The sequence below is a fragment of the Ambystoma mexicanum genome, chromosome 10 (assembly GCF_040938575.1).
Source record: "Ambystoma mexicanum isolate Mex_15411 chromosome 10, UKY_AmexF1_1, whole genome shotgun sequence".
NCBI lineage: Eukaryota > Metazoa > Chordata > Amphibia > Caudata > Ambystomatidae > Ambystoma > Ambystoma mexicanum.
Genome location: NC_090932.1, coordinates 1,556,377,934 through 1,556,398,077, shown reverse-complemented (window position 1 = coordinate 1,556,398,077; position 20,144 = coordinate 1,556,377,934). Strand labels below are relative to the sequence as shown.

At 46.8% G+C, this 20,144-nt stretch overlaps 1 protein-coding gene across 11 annotated transcripts in view; it reads right to left on the bottom strand.

Annotated features, from left to right (window-relative positions):
- Positions 1 to 20,144, bottom strand: part of DEPDC5 (DEP domain containing 5, GATOR1 subcomplex subunit) — a 1,004,325-nt gene that overhangs the window by 698,969 nt on the left and 285,212 nt on the right. For all 11 annotated transcript variants that reach the window (XR_011276224.1, XM_069619835.1, XM_069619836.1 and 8 more), the window contains 2 exons: positions 16,828 to 16,900; positions 16,015 to 16,118 (listed from right to left, as the gene is read on the bottom strand). Coding sequence is in view for 10 of the 11 variants with exons in the window: in XM_069619835.1 (XP_069475936.1) it covers positions 16,015 to 16,118; positions 16,828 to 16,900 (177 nt within the window). In the remaining variant the exon portion in view is untranslated. The remainder of the gene's footprint in view (positions 1 to 16,014; positions 16,119 to 16,827; positions 16,901 to 20,144) is intronic.

The window sequence follows — 20,144 nt, the reverse complement described above, 5'->3', positions numbered from 1 at the left end:
TCCTAGCTATGAAATAATTTCCAGACCTAATATATAAAATGAATAATTTTAATAAAGATCTGATGGTGAGACTAATTTCCTTTTTTTATGTTTTTCAAATAGATACATCGTCCATTATTGTCTGTGTCACGAGTACCAGACACCGGCGGATGGCTTCTATAATCGCCAGTTGCTTCTCCGCGTGAACAACGTTAGCACCCTGACCATTTTGTGGGACGATCGCCAAGTACAAGTATGCCCTTACGCGGTACTAACGGCTAGATGCAACATACAGACCGTTGTGGTGCCCTAGTGCCTCGTTGTTGGAATAGCCATGCGATTATCAGTGCGACCGAAGAGCTTATTTTATCGTAAACCAACACCATGTCTACTGCACACGAACATCGCTTGCCTCAAGACGAAATATTTTGGATCGAGAGCAAATAAAAATTCATTTATCTAAGACCCTGTGTACAGCAAAGGAACATCGTGTGCCTCGAAACGAACTTTTCGGAACGTGAACAAATAAAAATGCAAATCGCTGAATATTCTCAAAACATTTGATGTCAAATAAATGTACTTTGCCAAATGTACAATCTTGCCGTTTGCTTTTAAACCACTGTTTCATATTCCGAATTGTGGCGCTGTATTGTGAGATGATCTAAGACCCTGTGTACAGCAAAGGAACATCGTGTGCCTCGAAACGAACTTTTTGGAACATGTGCAAATAAAAATGCTAATCGCTGAATATTCTCAAAACATTTGATGTCAAATAAATGTACTTTACCAAATTTACAATCTTGCGGTTTAATTTAAAAGTACAGTTTCATATTCCCAATTGTGGCGCGCTGTGTTGTTTGAGCTCATCTGTGTTGATTTCCTGGTTCTGTGTGGAGTCGCGTAGAAGACGCCTGGGCGCGTTTGCCTACGCAGCACAGTCACGTCACGGATAGAGGCGGGGAATATGAATGTTTTGATCAAGTCTGTTTCAGGGGCGGGGGATTTGATTTAGTGCCGCAAAAGCAGGTGAGCCAGGGCGATGCGGCAAGTGATAGGATTATCATAAAATGGCGGCTGATTTCGAGTGCGTTAATGGACGAAAAGTCGGGTAAGGTCCATAGGAAAGTTTTCCACGATCTACCGAGTTATGCTTAAAAACACATGGCCGAACCGTAGGGACAATAAAAAAAAAGTCCCGGAACTCTCCTTTAAGAGAAACCACCAGAGGGCACGGAACGTGATGGCCGCATGAAGCAGCTGCTCCGCCCGAACACCGTTAAATTGGTGCTTATTGAGCTCCCCCCGTGGCAGTAATACCCACAAAGTGCAGTTTTCTGACTCCCCGCCCCTGGGTTATAGATGATGCTGTGACCGTGGGCACCCCATATCTTGGGGTCCAAGAGAGGAGGAACGACGAGGAGGCTCCTGTGGCCTCAGTGTGCAGAAAGCGCAATTCAAGTACGTGCCCTGAGTGGAAGCCTGGCGCCTCCCTGAAAGTGAGACGGGAGAAGAGAGGTGGCGAAGATCCAGAGCCTACTGACGGTGGGGGCCTGTTTGTTTGTGCTGTCTGGGTCGCGGACCTGGCCGAGACCCGGACACAAGTAAGACGAGGGATCTGAGAGACGAGGAGGAGCTGCGGTGGTGCGGCCCCGGTCCGGGACATGTAGCATGGACCCGATCGCCCCAACGGCCATAACGAAGGAGGCATCCGGGGGAGCAGACCAGCTTTCAGGCACCAGGTGAGAGAGAGGGTGAGGAGGCGCAGGGAGGAATTCGCCTGCACGCAGAGCTTAGCCTTGTTCCCTGCTCCGTGCGGGCTGAAAGAAAAAGTTGCAGCATTGCAGCCCACACTTCCCCCCCTGGTAGTTTGACAGGCCGAGGACCAGTGGCATGTACAGAGGCCACAAAATTGTTCTAGAGGACACCAGCCCATAAGGATCCGGAGTAGGGAAAACACCCCCTGACTCTGGGGAAGCATATAGAGGGACGTCACGAGAGAGAGGGGAAGGACACAAGGGAATAGCCGACACACGAAGCAGAGACACTGGGCCCCAGGCCCCAGCCACAAACAATAATTGGACATGCTGGGTGGTGGGAAGCCATCCCCATAGGGACTATAGGTGTAGCATCCGTGTGCTGGAGCCAGCCCAGCAGTGTGGAGGAAGGAGGCCCCCAAAATCGGGCCTGCAGAGTGGAGGCCTGCTACTCAGGGGATTTAGTGCACAGGGCCCAGGAGCCAGCCCATAAGAAAAGAAAGGCAAGCTGGAGCAAGGACCCCTGAGGAACGCCTAGGACAATGCAGCCATAGGCACAGGGGAGTGGGTGCCTGAAGGTCGGAGAGGCCTCAGAGAAGAGAAAGGCCAATAGAGGAACCAAAGCGAAGACAAGGAGGAACCAGTGGTGGCTAATTGGAGTACAGGACCTGGTGGGAAACATTGGGATGCCAGGGTACAGGCCAGAGCAGTGAAAACACCCTCCCACCCCAGCCTCGGCCCCAGCACATATTGACCACACAGAAGGAGGGATTCTGCCCTCATTGGCAGTGTACCCGAAACCCGGGGCCGATGAGATCCAACTGAAGAGGGAAGCAGGACACTGGGGAAATATTTAAGAGTCCAGAAGGTGAAAAGACAGAACAGGGCAGGGGGAGCTTGCAGTACAGAGCCAAGGCACGAGGCCCAAAGAGAGGAGATGCACACTGAACCACGAACCCTCGATTGACACCCAAGACAGTGAGGCGGTGAGCACAGTAAACAAGCCACCCGGGGGCCAGACAGAGACACAGAGAGGCGACAGACCTGTAAAGGACATACGGTGAAGGCAAGGAAAGGTCAGTGTGGGCCACTCAGAGCTGAACCTTCGGGACCTGGCCAGAAGCCACACTGGAAGAGGACCAGAACCCACCAGGATGCGGAACGGTGACACAGGCAGGAGTGCAGTCGCTCCAGCGCTTTAGGAGAAGCCCGGCCAACAGTGGGGAGGGAAACCAACCAACCCAGGCTGAGATGGCGGCAGGAGGAAACTCAGCGCTTCCGGCCCTAACCAGAGACAACCTCATATACATTCTCCATGAAATAAAGGCGATAAGGACAGACATTCAAGCCTCAATATGCTATCTAATGGGCCGAGTGGACAAGCTGGAGGATCAAATGGAAGGTATGGAGGATAACCACTTATAGGTGGACCTCCTGGACATGATATATGAGGCACGCCTGACAGACTTGGAAATGCGTGAGGAAGAAACCATTTTGAAATTGGACGTTTTGGAAAACAGGGAACGTTGAAACAACCTACGCATTCTGCGGGTCAGAGAGCAGAAAAGGAGAATCGGCCTCGCAAGTGGGGAGGAAGGTTCAAGGACTGATCAACCAGCTGGTCGCCCTGGAAGGGGGGAAGGAGGTGCAACTGGAAAGGGCGCATAGAGGAGGAGGCAGAAGGGGAAAGAGCGCAAGATCAATAGTGCTCCGTTTCCTAAGATATCGGGAGAAAATTGAAGTCTTGTTAATGTTAATGTTAAAGGATATTTGTACTGCGCACTATCACCACTGGAGTGGTCCCCTGGGGCTCTGGTGGATCTGAAAAGGGAACAGGGGGAGGGTTAATGGAATGACATGGAAAAGTGCAAGGGAGCAGTGATGTGCTGTTGGCAGCCTCAACACAGTTAACACCGTTCATTGGGCTTGTGGTGCTTTCCGTTCAGTAGCCGTCGTGTGCTGTTGTGCGGGTCTATGTGTGGTTTGTTTTGTTTTTGCGGTGTAGTGACGTTTGTGCGCTTTGTTGTGCTATAGGGTTGTGGTTGTGTTTGTTTAGAGTTTGAGAGGTGTATGCAGAGGAGTGAAATTGTTAGTGGGTTGGTTATTGACACAATTCCATGTTTGTTAACTAAATGTGGTACTTGCTATCATGTACAAACCTGTCTGGGTCTGGTGCAGGCTAATTTTCACAATTCGCTCTAAATGTTGGACTACTTAACATTCACAATCCTAGCTAGATGTGACACAGGCTAATGTTCAGAATTCTAACTAGGTGTGGCATTGCTAGCATTTACAATTCCATCTGGGTCCAGCGCAGGCTAATGTTCACAATTCTAACTATGTGTGGCATTGATAACATTCACAATTCTCTCTGTGTCTGGCGCAGCTTAATGGTCACAATTCTATCTAAATGTGGCACTTGCTAACATTTACAATCATATCTAGATGCGACGTAGGCTAATGTTCAGAATTCTAACTAAATGTGGTACTTGCGATCATGTACAAATCTGTCTGGGTCCGGCACAGGCTAATGTTCACAATTCTAACTAGGTGTGGCATTGATAACATTCACAATTCTGTCTGTGTCTGGTGCAGCTTAATGTTCACAATTCTATCTAAGTGTGGTACTTGCTATCATGTATAAATCTGTCTGGGTGCGGCGCAGGCTAATGTTCTGAATTCTAACTAAATGTGGTACTTGCTATCATGTACAAATCTGTCTGGGTCTGGCGCAGGCTAATGTTCACAATTCTCTCTAAATGTTGGACTACTTACCATTTACAATCCTATCTAGAAGCAACACAGGCTAATGTTCACAATTCTAACTAGGTGTGGCATTGCTAACATTCATAGTTCCGAGGTGAGGTAATGTTGAGTGGCAGGGTTTTCTGGAGAAGAGTAATTGGCGGGTTGGGGGAGTTCTTTGCGAAGGTACTGAGTGCGCCTGTTTCACTACTTTTAAATGGGCCAAATGGATGCAAAAAGCTGGTTGGGGTTCTATTGGAAGGTGCCGAGTGCGCCTGTTTTACTACTTTTAAATGGGCCAAATGGATGCAAAAGGCGGGGTGGGGGGGTTGCGTGTTTCTATGGGAAGGTGCCGAGTGTGCCTGTTTGCTACTTTAAATGGGGCAAATGGATGCAAAAAGCGTGTTGGAGGGGGTTCTATGGGAAGGTGCTGAGTGTGCCCGTTTTACTACTTTTAAATGGGTCAAATGGATGCAAAATGCAGGTTTGGGGGGTGGGTTCTATGGGAAGGTGCAGAGTGCGCCTGTTTTACTACTTTTAAATGGGCCAAATGGATGCAAAAGGCGGACGGGGGGGATTCTATGGGAAGGTGTCGAGTGCGCTTGTTTTACTACTTTTAAATGGGCCAAATTGATGCAAAATGCGGGTTGGGGGTAGGGGGGGATCTATAGGAAGGTGCCGAGTGCGCCTGTTTTACTACTTTTAAATGGGCCAAATGGATGCAAAAGGCGGGTTGGAGGGGGTTCTATGGGAAGGTGCTGAGTGTGCCCGTTTTACTACTTTTAAATGGGCCAAATGGATGCAAAAGACGGACAGGGGGGATTCTATGGGAAGGTGCCGAGTGCGCCTGTTTTACTACTTTTAAATGGGCCAAATTGATGCAAAAGGCGGGTTGGGGGTGGGGGGGTTCTATAGGAAGGTGCCGAGTGCGCCAGTTTTACTACTTTTAAATGGGCCAAATGGATGCAAAAGGCGGGTTGGGGGGGGGGGGTCTATGGGAAGGTGCCAAGTGTGCCTGTTTTACTACTTTTAAATGGGCCAAATGGATGCAAAAAACTGGTTGGGGGGGGGTTCTTTGGGAAGGTGCCGAGTGCGCCTGCTTGCTACTTTAAATGGGCCAAATGGATGCAAAAAGCTTGTTGAAGGGGGTTCTATGGGAAGGTGCTGAGTGTGCCTGTTTTACTACTTTTAAATGGGGCAAATGGATGCAAAAGGTGCATTGGGGGGTTATTCTATGCAAAGTTGCTGAGTGCGCCCATTTTACTACTTTTAAATGTGCCTACTTCTTGGAGAAGGCCAAGCGGCTGGGAAGCTTCCAATATGAAGGAGACACAATTAAGGTGTTCCAAGACCTGTCGGAACTCACCCCAACCCGTCACAGAGACTGCTGCCCCCTCACACAATGGTTATCCGAAAGAGGTATAAGATATTGTTGGTCCTTCCCGTTTGCGCTATCCTTTGAGAGGGGAGAGGCTGACTATAGAGTGACCAGTGGACAAGAGGCACAGCAGGTTCTCCAAGTTCTCAAGGGTGAGGACTCTGGCGGTGATCAGGAGAGACTGACGGAGGCACCAACGGAACAGCGTGGACCAGAAGGTCCATGGAGTGTAAAGAAGAAAATGCTGGGTGGCAGAAAATTCAAAAAGCTCAACACCCCTCCACAGAAGAACCCGGGAGACTCATGAAGAAGAAAAAGGGAATGACATAGTGTTGAAAACGTAAATGGCTAATGTGTTTTGAAAATAAAATGTAAGGGGGGAGATGTGTTAGTATTTTGAGCACTCATCCCTGGTGGCCCATCATATGGTGGGAGTCTCGGAAGGGAGACCAACAACGTTCTGGGGGGGGTGGGAGGATTGGGTGTATTAGGAAAGGGTTTAAGGGGCAAACGATTCCAGGGACAGCCACAGGGCAATTGAAGGAGTGGTGGGGGTGTACATGTCCAGATGGTGAGAACTGAAGGGAGGGGCCGAGGCTCTTAAAATGGGAATCCTGAATGTAATGGGATATAACTCTCCCACCAAGCGCGCACTGCAAGGGAGAGAGATGCGAAATAAGAGACCTCGATGTGCTATTAGTGCAAGAGACACAGCTCCAGCGTAGGGAAGAGAGGCGTATCCCGGGGGCACAGGTGGGGCAAACATTCTGGGCTTCAGAGCCTATTAAGAAGGGAGAAGTGCAAATCATACTTAACCAGAGGGCGAGTTTTGTGAGCCCCCTGATCTGGAAAATGGCGGATGGGAGATTCCCCCTTCACAATTCCAATTATCTAAACTGTATTTAATTGGAGCAACGGTATTTAGCCGTTTGGTTTCCAATATACAGATTTAGCGGTGACGTGTAGCATATGCATTTAATAGTGGGTGAACATACACCAACGGCAGGGTTGTGATACAACTGAGGCTTTGACATGTGCGCCTGCCCTGCATATAACCTGGTGTGGCAATGTATATTACCCAAAAGTATTAATCATAGCACATGTTCTTTTGCCTCACCCTGAATGCGATCATAATTGCATCATTGGTTGCAATGACCCACAGTAATACCAGACTATAAGTACTCTGTCTTTTGGTTTCCAGCAGGTTACAGACGTGTGAACATTCATTGTCTTATACACGAGACAGGCGGTGGAGTGGAGGACTCACATTTTTCTCCCCTGTAAAAATCCCCGACAAATAAGTTAAAGGGTGAGCTTTTGGGTGCAATTAGTCACCATATAACATTCTTTTTCATGTTAGCTGATCTCAAATGGCAAGACGATAAGTGCAGTGACGGTTTGTGAAAACATCTATGGATACAAGCTGTCCACCCTTGATGTAGAATTCTTCTTCAATGCAATAAACATCTTCATAGCTTAGTAAGTCCACTACATGAGATTACTCTTTTTATGCACACTGGCCTACTGGGTGTGGTACAGGTGTTTGGGGCACTCACCTTACGTCACACAAAAACTTTCTGTTTTTTTCACTTTCTTTTAGCCCACTTTAGTTTCCTTCAGATGTAATATGTTTCTTGGTACACTGGAGGCTTCTAGTATCTGGGTGATGGTACATGCGACGGGTAATGTACGTGGTTTAAGTGTTCTATTTTTCGTCTTCTTACATCTTTCGTCTTCTTAAATCCTTTATAATGCTGTTTTTTATATCAGTTTTATTTTATGGTGTAGTAATCCCACTATATCACATCCAGAGAGCTCCAAATATCCCTAGGGGTCCTGAAGAAGGCAGCAAAATCCATCATCTAGCGAAACGTCTCAACTGTACAACCACAAACGTATCTCTGTGGATGTCTTGACATCTGAGACGTAGACCTGGAATGTGTATCTGGTTCTAAAAAATGTGTTTTTTCTTTTTTGTGTATTGTACATGAGGTATTGGCATATATTGCTTTGTTATGCAGTAGCCAGAGAGGGTCAGCAGTTTAGGATTAAGACTATGGACTGATGAAGTAGACCAAGCCTGCTCTCTGGCTATTCCCGTGTCTTATAATCCCTCTGTGACTGATTACAACAAATAAGATTTGTTCCTTTGGTTTTTTGAGATTTTTTTCTACAAATCTGTACATATGTGTCTGTCTGTATTATTCATTTGTTAATACGCAATACTAGGTTTTGTTGGTCAGGTTCTCAGTAGGGATGTTTTTGTCTGTAATATTCAGTACACAAACAAGTATGTATTTTATCTGTAAAATAATTTCACACAGATAAAGTGTTTTGGAAACTTGTTTTATATATGTGTTTCATTGTATGACCTGAATGCCTACCAAATAAATAACTCATATTTTTTTTATTAATGTGTGTGCCATCTTGTGGATCTAGTCTAAATTCATTCAGGTAAGCTGAGGCCTCCTTAGGGCTAGGCCACATTGAATCATAAAACTAAAGTGGTTCATCCTGGTGACTCCCCTTTGTGTATTAGCTGTTCTGTTCATTTGTCCCCTTGATGCATTTGAGCCTTTTCCCCTTTTGTGACATATGGCCCCAATACAGGGCAGATGCAGTTTCTACGCGAGTCTATGGGAGAGATTGTTAATCAGGTGACAGGCCTATTGCTGCTGGGAGGAGATATTATGTGGGCGGACTGAGCTATGGACCACAGTGGGGGGTACAACGCAGTAGAGACTGATGTGGGGCAAAAAGATGGGGGGTCTCCTGGGCTATATATATGCTGGATCAGGAACTGGTAGATGAATGGAGGGAGGGTCATCCTGCAGAGAGGGGCAACACTTTTTTCTCCCCAGTTCATGGTTCGCAAACTCGGATTGACGATTGGTTCCTGGAACTGAGACATGCCAATAGGGTTACCTCTAGCGAACATTCACCGGTTAGCTAGTCAGATCACGACATGGTCATTATGGGAATTGTACTGACAGGTCTGAGGCCCTGTGAATCTCTGTGGCGATGCAACAGCAATCTGCTGAAGGATGTGGTCTTTATGAAAGAAATGTGTGAGGCGATAGAGGATTATTTTTTCTGAACGATACGGGGGAGGTGGAGCTGGACATGACCTGGGACACAGCCAAGGCAACATTGAGGGGCCTCATTATTTGGGATGGGCAGCCAAAAAGAGAATTAGGACACTGCAAGCTGAGAAACTAAGAGGCGAGATTTGGAAACTTAGAGACGGTGGAGGGTAAAGGAGAGGAGGAGATAGCTGCAGGAATTGGAGGTGGATAAGGCAATCGCCAGCCTGCAATTTCTGAGACAAAAGTACTATGAAAGGGTGATAAGGCGGCCAGACTGAAGGGCCAACGAGCAGAGAGGTGGGTATTAGTACCCCGGGACTCAGACGGTCGACTGCACTACTTTCCGGAGGAGGTGGCCCAGAAAACGCTGCCTTTTACGAGCAGCTCTACGGGCAAGAGGGGGTGAAGACAGACAAAGAAATGTATAGATACTGGAGGAAGGTGCCCCTTCCGAGTTTACAGGAAAAGTATAGGGCGGGAATGGAACAGATGATTACTCGAGTGGAAGTCTTGGAAGCGATAGCAGGACTGAAACTAGGAAAGGCCCCCGGAGAAGATGGATACAAAGCAGGGTTTTATAAAAGCTTTGCGGGGTCATTGGCACAGCATATGGCCAAATTGTTTAACCACATCGTAGATACAGGGAAAGCCCCTGGATCGTTTGGAAAAGCCCTAATCACAGTGCTTCCAAAGGAAGGTAGGGATCCGCAATGCTGTAAGTCATATCGTCCCATCTCCCTACTCAATGTGAGGCAAAGATCTTCGCGAGAATACTAACCACACGTATGGAGAGCCTTATGCCCAAATTAGTTGACTCGGACCAGGTGGGATTTGTTCAAGGCAGGAAGGGCACGGACACATTGCGGAAGACATTGCACTTGATGGAGGCTGCAGCAAGGGGAGAAGGAAATCCTGTAGTGGTAGCCCTCGAGGATGAAAAGGCTTTTGATCGGGTGGATTGGAGGTTCCTGATGTGAGTTTTACAATAATTTGGGCTGGGAGAGAGTATGATGAGATGGATGGAGAGGGATACGAGCGCTCCATATGGGTGCAGTGGTAAAAGTGATGGTGAATTAGCGGCTGTCTAGGACATTTGAATTGCAGAGGGGCACTAGACAGGGTTGCCCTCTTACACCCCTCCTATTTGCACCAACGACGGCAGAGGAGGGCCCCAATGGTTGAGGGCATTAGGGTGGGCACGAGGGAGTTCAAGCTGGGGCTCTATGCAGACGATGTGTTGAAACATCTGGAGAATCCAGTCAGCTCAGTCCCGCAGCACTAACGATAATTGAAGCAATGGTCCCACACCTGAGGGAGGACCCGGGGAGACAATGGGTATTCTTGGAGAACCAACACATGCTTCCGGCTACAGTGGGGGAATGGCTCTGGGTCCCGAGGTGGAGGCTCCCGAGGAGAATCCGTGAACATCCATTTCTAGGGGTACACTGGGAGGTGCTGAGTATGGGAGGAAGAAGGGGTGAGATTGCATCATGGCCCTCACCAATGAGCCATATATGAGCACCCCCAGTTCGGGATGCTATACCAGAGGTCTTGAGGTACCAAACATGGTTTGAGGGCACGCTCTACAGAGTGGGTCAGCTGTGGAAGAATGGGAAATTTGTGAGCATTCAGGAACTAGAGACAGCATTGGATATAGGTAAACTCTCTGTGTTCCTCTATCTTAGGTTAAAGGGGATTTTCACAGCCGGAAAATGGAGGGATTCTATTTGGAGGATCCTCACACCAGTGGAAAGAGTCCTCGATGGACATACGGAGATGAAGGGCCTCATATCACGCCTCAACGGAGCCCTACTGGAGTCGAAGGGGGAGGCGGTGCAAGGGCTGCGCCACAGATGGGAAAGGGACCTGGGCACAGAGCTAGACAAACAACTTTGGCAACAAATGTGTCGGAGAGCCTTCAAAACATCGATCTCTTGCCAATACAAGCTGCACTGCGTGAAATTATTACACTGATGGGAGTATAACCCGAGGCGGCTGTCCAAGATGTTCCCCACTGTGAACCCCCAATGTTGGCAAGGATGTGGCGACACTGCAGACTACTGGTATTTGTGGTGGGATTTCCCTAGCGTGCAGGTGTACTGGTCCAAGGTCCTCGGGTGGATTCAAGATGCAGGGTTGGGGGGGGCCGTTCACAATGGACCCTATGCTGAAACTTTTTGGTTTGGAGAAAAGGGGAGACAGGTGGTATTCTCTTTCCACCGTTGGTGCATTTTCTCCTCCTAGCAGCCTGGGTGAATCGGGCCAGACACTGGAAAAGAGCGACCCTCCCCACATTGAAAGAATGGGTCCACATATCAAAGGAAGTATATCTTATGGAAAAGATCACTGCAGCCAGTCATGGAGAGGGAGGAACAGCAGAAATGGAGTGGCAACAGTTTTGCAATACCTTTAGGTGAGGTGGGAATGAGCAAAGGAGGTGGGATACAGGGCCTGGCCTTGCCTGGCCAGACTACAGACTGGGCGATGGGCGGACAGCCTGAATGACAATACGTTTGTACTTGTACCCGAATCGAAAGTAGTGAGAAATGTTCCTAAGGGGGAGGACAAGGAAGGGGAGCTGGAGGGGCAAGGGTCAATTAACCGTATCAGAGTTGTTATTGAGAGAGGTGTTCCCCCGAAAGTGTTTGGGCTATTGAACGCCTGACTACATTGAAAAATTAATACAATTCAATTAAAAAAATATATATATACACATTAAGCAAATGTAACCTCTAGGCAAATATTGTCTCACACTTACTATAAAACATACATATATTCAACCTGAGAAGAGAAAGCATTTGATTCAATAACCAGTAAAAACTGTTAAGTACCCAGATGCACGAAGTTCAGTAGAAAACAGAGTAACCACAAAACAGTTCCCTAGCACTTAAGTCCAATCCTAAAATGTTTGGGGCCCTGTGCCTTAAAGTCACCAGTTTCAAAGTTATACTTTTCAGGGAGGTTTACTATGTGGGATGATGCCAGTGGTCATGATTCAAAGTTCAAAACGGTAAGTAAAATTCAGGTAAATAATTCACTCAATTCCAATACACTAGTATAGGCTTAGAACCTTTACCAGGATTCCACCAACCAAAGCAGGAAAGAGACTGATTGGGGCAGGACTTTACGCCCATGTAACCCTATGGAAAAATGGGGGGAAAGGAAGAGATATGTTAATTTAGCACCCTGACTCTGATTTCTCCAGAAACTATTGCTGAGGTTCCAGAATGCATTGGGGATACAGTTGTCTCTGTTTGGTGTGGTCAAGGAAGGCCCAGGGGTCACGGGTGCATAGGTCACATTCGAATGCAGGATTTAGGTTTGGTCATTCTCAGTGCTTAAATATCAGTCCCAGGCACCTTCCAGCTGAACGCCCTTGCGAAGGAAAGCTGAAGGCCTCTGCAGAGCAGGCAACCACATGACACCTCCAGGGAGTGAAAACGGCGGATTATAACTGGATTCACCACAATCAGGCCGCAACAGGCAATCGTCAATAGACAAACAAAGGCACAGAACTTGCACAGCTTCCATTGATATAAGAAGGCTGAAAATGGAGGAGGAATGACGACAGCTGCAGCGAGGTAGCCCAGAAGAGAGCTGGTCAGCCCACCGGTTGGTCAAGGGAAACTTCTGAAGGCTCAGAAAGCATGAATCCTCAAACCGGGTGGTTCCCATCGGTTCATGGGTTGTAGCACCAACAATGTTCTTCTTCAGATCAGGCAGAGGAACAGGTCTTCGCCGGGACTTCACTGCAGTTTGTGCAGGTCAGCTGCAGCAGTGTTCCTCCGGTCGTCAGCAATCTGATCTTTGTAGGGGTCTTGGCTTCAGTGATAATCTGAGGAATGGCTGCAGCAGTCCTCCTTTTATCCAGGATTTGGAGTGAAAGCTTGTCAAGGCCAAATAACAATATGACCAAAGGACAGGCAAGAATCTGAGGCACGGCCATCTTAGAGTGCCAGCCACTCTTCGTATTCATTTGCGCTAAATGCAAAATTGCACTAGTAAAAGGTTCAAAACACGGTAGGAAAACATCCACTATCAACACCATCCTGGACACGTTGCATTTGTAACTCAAGAGTTACAAAAGATGCAAGAATACAAATGATTCTAACCGCACTTCACTTTAGAGTGTTGTGTGCAGTTGTACAAATATAAAAAGAAGTAAAAATATAAGAAGTCAAAGTCTCTCTGCACTGGTAGTCTTTTGGACTGATCAGTATCCCCATAGAAATTAGCACAACGCAAGGGAAGTAAAGCAGAATGCTTTCATTACCTCCAAAATGTCAGGTCAGGATTGAAAGCAAAGCAAATAGAAAGGGTGCCCTATAGAAGCCTATGGAGTGAAAGCAGCAACAGGAAATTCTTTCCTAAAACTGACATAGGAGAAAGACTGGCGAAAGGGGAAGACTGGCGAAGGAGCAAGAGGGCCAAAATAAGGACTGACGGAGGAGGACTGCTTCTCAACACCTTTTCTCTTCTCCCTCTTCTATGAAGGAATGGTTTGGCCACAGGTGCCAAAGCCAAAATGAGACCGGATGCATACACTACGCTTGAATGCATGCACATCAGGAAGGAAACAAAAGAAGAATTACAATACACCCTTACAACAATCATAAAACCCTTATAGAAAGAAATACTTTGGCAAAGTTGGCTTTGACAAATTTCAGCCCAAACTATAACGGGTAGAGCCAACATGGCCGTGACCAACACACTCAGACCATTTATATGCATGCAAATACACCTTAATTTGTACCTTTGAAAGTAGACACATAGGAGACAAATTGGGATTCATTGACATTTATCATGACTATGTGACAAGGTCAGTAATCTCACCTTGTCACAAGGGTATATGAACCACTCTCAGCCTGCGATGGAAGGCCTACAAAGGTGGAAGCCACAGCCAATCCTGCCCCAAGGAGGACGGTGGTAGTAGAGGGCCCCAATTCCTGTCCTCTCTCACACACCTGTTTGTATCTGACTTGTACCACCCTGCACCATCCCATATCTCTGCAAACACATGCTTGACAGTCTTATTCTTATTGCTTCAGGCAACCGCAAGTTCCGAGAAACCATAGCAAACCACCCGCACGAGTGTAACCCATCAGAGCCTCCTGACCGGACATTCCAGTCAGCAAAGTACTCTATATATCAAAAAGAGTGTGAATCGGTGAGGTAGAAGATCCATGTAGCAGTGGGGAAAGTGGCACACCACTAAGAGTCACCAGCACATGCTGTGCCCCGGCAACATCGACAGAGACCCCACAAAGAGACTCATATCACTGTGCCACAGAACAGCTTAACAGAAGACTTAATTCCCAAATAGTTACCAGGGAATTCGCTGCAATGCGGCCTCTAGACATAAACTGGAACATACACCGCTGAAGGCCGCCACTGTTGCAGCACACAGCCAAGGATGGAAGAAAGGGGCTGACTTTTTGTAAACACTGACCCTTGTAACACCTCCCAGACAGAACCAGATTGGTCTAGGGCCAGAAAAAAATTGGAGAATCAGGCTGAGGATAAGAAGAGGGACATTGTGCAGGAAGTTGTCGTTTATTTGGGTGAGGTTAGAGGAGGAGGTGGTGGAAGACCAAGGACCAGCAGGGGAAGGACAGTGGACTTGAGTAAGGAGGCGTTTTGAAGAAAAGATGAGGTATTGGTTGGTGAGAGAAGGCATTACTGTGTGGTGACTGCGCGCAAGATAACCAAGTGAAAATGTTAGCGGGAATGTAGAAAGGAAGGAGGGTGACTGAGCAGTAGGATGAAGAAGTAGTCGTGTTGGGGAGGGAAGAGTAGTAGTGGTGTGGAGAGGGGAGAGTAGTAGGAGTGTGGAGGTGAGAGCGGTAGGAGAGAAAGAGAGGAGGGGGTAACATCAGAGAATGGCGGGAGAGGGCGAGAGGTTTCTGGGTCAGAAACAGGATGAAAGAGGAGAGAAGGCGGGTGGAGTTGGAAGGAGGAGAGTAGCAAGAGGAGAGTAGAAAATCTACAAAAGACAGGGAAAGGAAGATCAGAGCATGAGAGGAAAAGACTAAGTGGGAATTGAGTGCCTGTAAGGCACACTCCTACATTCCCTTTAGCACTAACAACATTAATAGTGTAGGTCCCACTTAAAAAGTCCCATAGGGAACTTGGAAAGATAAGGCGATTGCCTTAAGGCCCTCATTGACAGCCAGTTGGAAAGTAGCTAGCAGGAGTCAATAACCTGTAGTTAATAACTTTGGAAATAAGGACGCCTTGGGTAGGGATGAAAATGCTTCGTCTAGACGAGAGAGTGAGGGACCGTCGTAGCGCCTGCCGAAATAGTCAATAAAAACCGTTGCACTATTTCTGGGAGTTGAAGTGTTCTTTAGGCCATCTGTGACACCAAATGTACAATAAATTCAAGACAGAAGATAGGGAATCACCCATCTGGTGACCCCACATCCAGATGGCTACTCAGATCCATTCGCATCAAATCAGAGTGTAGTTGTTCTCAAGACTGGTGCGCATTTCACCCGAAATTAACTCGTATCTAGTATACTTGAAAAAACAAACTTACTCTGTGCACTGTAGCCTATACACACTTAATTGACATTTGTGTGTACTGCCATGCTAAATGCATTCCGTATTAAGTGCTTAACCCTTTGAATATCAACTGTGTAAAACCGAGTTGCAGAAGGCAATATAGATTACCAGTCCTCCTTTGCACTGCCTCCTGGCCCACTGCACAGTTATGGGATATAACTGTAATTCCCTACAGCCTCTCCTGTCTCCTTGCACTTACCCAGAGCTGCGCTGCCCTGGCTGCGCTCACTCAGAGCAATACTGCCCTGTTCGCATTTCCCCCTAGCCTCTCCATTGCACTTCCGTCTCCTGCCCCCGCACTTCTTTGTTGCACGTGCACAATCTGAATGGCAGTAGGCCTAGCAGGATTGTTTGTCTTGTCCTCCCTTTGTCTTCTCTCCCTTGTCTTGTGACGCCTAGAAACACCTGTGTATAGGCGCGTCATAAATGCCATATCCTACATGCACTCTGCTCAGCTATTTCTACACAAATAGCAGGACCAGGTATCATTATGTTACACAGATCTCACCTGCCCCTTCTAGTCGAACAAGCACTGGATACTGAATGAAGAGCTTTTTGATGGTGACCAATAAAGATGTCCAATCCTCTCGCCTCTCATTCTGCACCACAACTCTGTTGAAGGAGGGACATTCCATGTGAATAAGTGATGAAGGCACCAGAAATCAGCATAAGCACTTCACACAGTGAAATAGAGAGAGGCTTCTATAAAGATCCAACCAGATTCAAAAGCATTATGAAGACAGAAAAATAAGTCACTTAAGCGTGACACTTGATTTGTGCTGGTAGGCATCTGTTATAGATCTGCATATTCCTGCCAGAAGTATAAAAAGATGTAAATATAGAACAGATACATGCGATAAAAGGAGAAGGTGGCAACTGTCATTACTGGTTTTGTTTTTAACACTTGGGTCTCTATTAAAGGTTTGCATGATTTGCATTTGACAGCCGTAGTCAAGAATTTGCAAACAATGTGATTGTATAAGGCAACCATGCTGTAGGAAGACAAATCACTTACCTATAACACTTATTTGGCAGCTTGTTATAGGTTGAGATACTTTGCTCACTTCTACAGTCTGACAAGAGTCTGCTAAGCATGTGAAAGTATAACGGAGCAATGGGATGGAGAAGTTACTTAGCCATAGCAACGATGCTGTTTATATCTTCTAAAGAATTATGTTGTGCATACTCTGGCTTTTCGGTAGAAGTGTACAAAGCAATTGAATGTATAACAACATCCATACTGAAAAAGTGAATGACAGAAAAAGAAGACAAAACAGTAAAGGAAGAGAAAGCAAGAGATAATGTGACAGATTAGACTTACTTGTAGAAGTCCTCATAAAACCTCTCTTCGTGATCCTGCAGGATTGAGGGACGATGGCTTTCTGGGAAATCATCTGCAAGTAGAAAAGAGGAGCAAGACTGAGAATAGAGAAGATATGGAGGCTGGTACAAGGTCCTCTTCAGATAGCACAAGCCTGCCAGGAGACATCCTAAAGTAGAGAAGCGAAGCCATGCACCTTTCAAGTAGGGGATAGTCATGGTGCTATTCCCCATCACCCAGAACAAATTACAGGCGAGATGGCACGGGCCATTCGTCATTACAGAGGTTGTGACCCATCTCACCTACAAAGTTCAACAGGATAAAAACCATCTCTGCTATACCAAGTCAATAAGCTGAAAACATGGCAAGAAAAGAGCAATACCCAAGTCCTGGCTTGCTATGGGAACAATACACGAGTCGCTCCCTCTCCAACTCCACGTCACAAAAACTTAATTCCTCCAGGCCTTCCTACGTCCAGCCACAAAGAGCTGGTTTAATTACTGGAGATATACCCTATGTGTTCTTCCTGACTCCAGTAAGAGTATGTGGAGTAGTACACAAATCCTAACACCACCTCGAAGCGTGATCAGACCAAAACCCTATTGTCTACCTGAGGCCAGAAAGAATTTCGTCAGGGAAGAGCTAAAGAAAATGTTGGACCTTGGTGTAATCGAAAGATCCTAAAGTGAGTGGTCCTCTCCAGTGCTCCCTCTAAGCTGTGCGCATGTGCGCTTGCCCAGCTTCCCTCTGCGTGCCGGTCAAAATAGTTTTAGCACCTCACACAGCCAATTCCCACCTTCTCAAGTATTAACAAGGCACAAATCACAGCAACTAATGGCATTTGTTTTCTCTTTTAATAAAGCTACATTTGACTAAATAGTCTCTATGTTCTGGTCTAGGCTATATAAATCACCCTACCGTGCAAGCATGACCATAATAACCTAGAAATCCTAAAAACAGAATACACTCTCAAGAGGTTAAAAATAAATGTGGAAATCTGGCTCCATGAAACGAATGTCTAACTAAGACATGCCCACATACATAACCAAATAACCTTCCATCCCATCCATGACTCCAATACTTGACTCTTCCACACTTAGACCTTGTGACAAACTTTCACCCCAGGACACTTATAACTATTAACGAAGTGTCTCCCATGGCTCTGAGAAAGGTTACCAGACTTAAATCTGCGTCCACTTTTTTTATGTTGGTTGTAATATGAATAACGTTCAAGTACTAGAATTTATGTTCCTCATGGTGCCTTAGAAAAAGCAAAACCCACACTATGTAAAATGTCAGCTGAAATATCAGCTATTGACTGTATGTAAGAAGCTACTTGGATGTGTAACCTCAATCTTTGTACATATGTCACACAGGCGCTTTGAAGCGGTACCTTTACAAGTAAGCGTATTATAAAACTCAAATATAATTTGCCCTCTAAGGATTTTGAGTAGGAAAACGGCATGCTAAGTCCGTCTTACTTTAGTATTGGTAACATTACCCTATAAGTGGAGAGCAACATTCCAATATCATTTACTTGGCCTTCAAGGGATTCTGGGTATGGAATATGCCTGGCACCAAGCTGCATAGCATTTGGACAGGGATCTGCAACATTTGTCTCTCCAGATGTTTTGGACTACAACTAGGATTCACTTTACATTACATAGTCAACAGTGATGGATAATGGGTCTTGCAGCCCTAACATTTGGAGAGCCTCGGGTTGCAGACCCCTGCATTAGGGCAACATATTCAGACAGCTATGCTGCTTTTCATACAATCGTTATCCTTTCCAAGTTTCCCCCATTCTCCACTAGTCATAAAACTTAAATTATAAGTTAACATCCTGGTATACAAACATGGCTTCACTGTCCCGGTGCCGGTTTACCTGCAGCGCTGTGTCTTTTATCCGTGGCACTGCTACTGCCTCTGGCAGATGGGGCATCCAGTACCTGCACAGCTGGGGCGACACACCACTGTGCAGCGTACCCCGGACATGGGAACCGTCATGTTTCCTGCATAGCGCAGGCGGGGAAATGGGGGTGTACTCCAGCAGCACAGTTCCACGCATGGCATGGGCTGTTGCCCATGGCAACCTGAACATCATGCCAGAGCCTCATTCTGAGGCCGAGCAACTTCAATAAGGGCCCAGGACCTCCAACAAGTGTGTCACAATTCCTCCTGGTCCGTGGAGGTAACAGAGACTTGGTTTGCTGCTCCTGTGTTGCCTTCTTGCTTGTTCATGGTCACTCTTCTCTTGTGGGACACTCTGGCCTTCTGCTGCTCGATGCTCTGTCCTGGCTCCCGTCTGCTGCCCGTTACCTGGTCTGGCTCCCCCAGCTATTCTCTCGTAAGGGCCTTACTCTGTCTGCTACCATCTCTTGTCTTCCTTCCTCTGAGCCTTACTCCATCTCTTGCTCCTGGGCCATACACATTCAGTGTTGGCACTGCCTGACACCACTTTAATACATAGGTGGTCCCTTCTTGTGGTGTTGGGAGGTACCTCTCTTTTGCTAACTGGGTTTTTTACCTCTCAGACTAGTAAAAGTGAGTGGTTTTCCATGATGCTCATTCCCGGGGCCAGACTGGACGCCAGCAACATTGAGCTACAGTGGATCGCTAGAAGACAATAACAGGTAACTGGAAACAACGGGGGATGCACCATCACAGATTGCAACCCCTAACTGTACTGTGCTAGGCATGGAAGCAGTACAGGAACTAAGAGACTAAGAGATAAGCTGCAGACACTTTGTACCAAAGTTGCAGGTCTGCGAGCGGATGTTAGGGAGAATTCTCTTATAAGGCTAATTTCCCAAACCTAGTGAGTCCCCCAGCAGCTTTGCTGGATTTTTGGGGTTTGTTTTTTTCTCCTGCTAAGAGTGAGACTCTTTTACTCCCACTCTTAGGCATGATTTGTGGTATGTCTTTGACTTTTTGTGTGCTTATGGGCTATGTTTTTTTTTTACTCCATAGGGTATCATCTGTTTTTGTGTATGTGTTACACAGCACCCTCAGTGCAGTAACACAGGGGTGTCATAGTGACCCCCAGACATAGACTCCATACCCTGGGACGGACTACTGTCTCCCAGGGCATGTAAAGTCACCACTGACTTTACTAGTCCAAAATTGTGAACAGAACCAGTACAAACCATCATATTGTGGAAGTACTGGAAGGGGTTAATTCGATTGCCCCTGGGTCTGTTTTCAAGGGGGCACTGTCCAGTCCCCCCTTGTCGAGTTTCTGGCTGGTGGCAGTGGTTACCACCCAAAATAGTTCACCTGAATATTTCCTACGGGATTTTCCCATTGATTTTAAACGC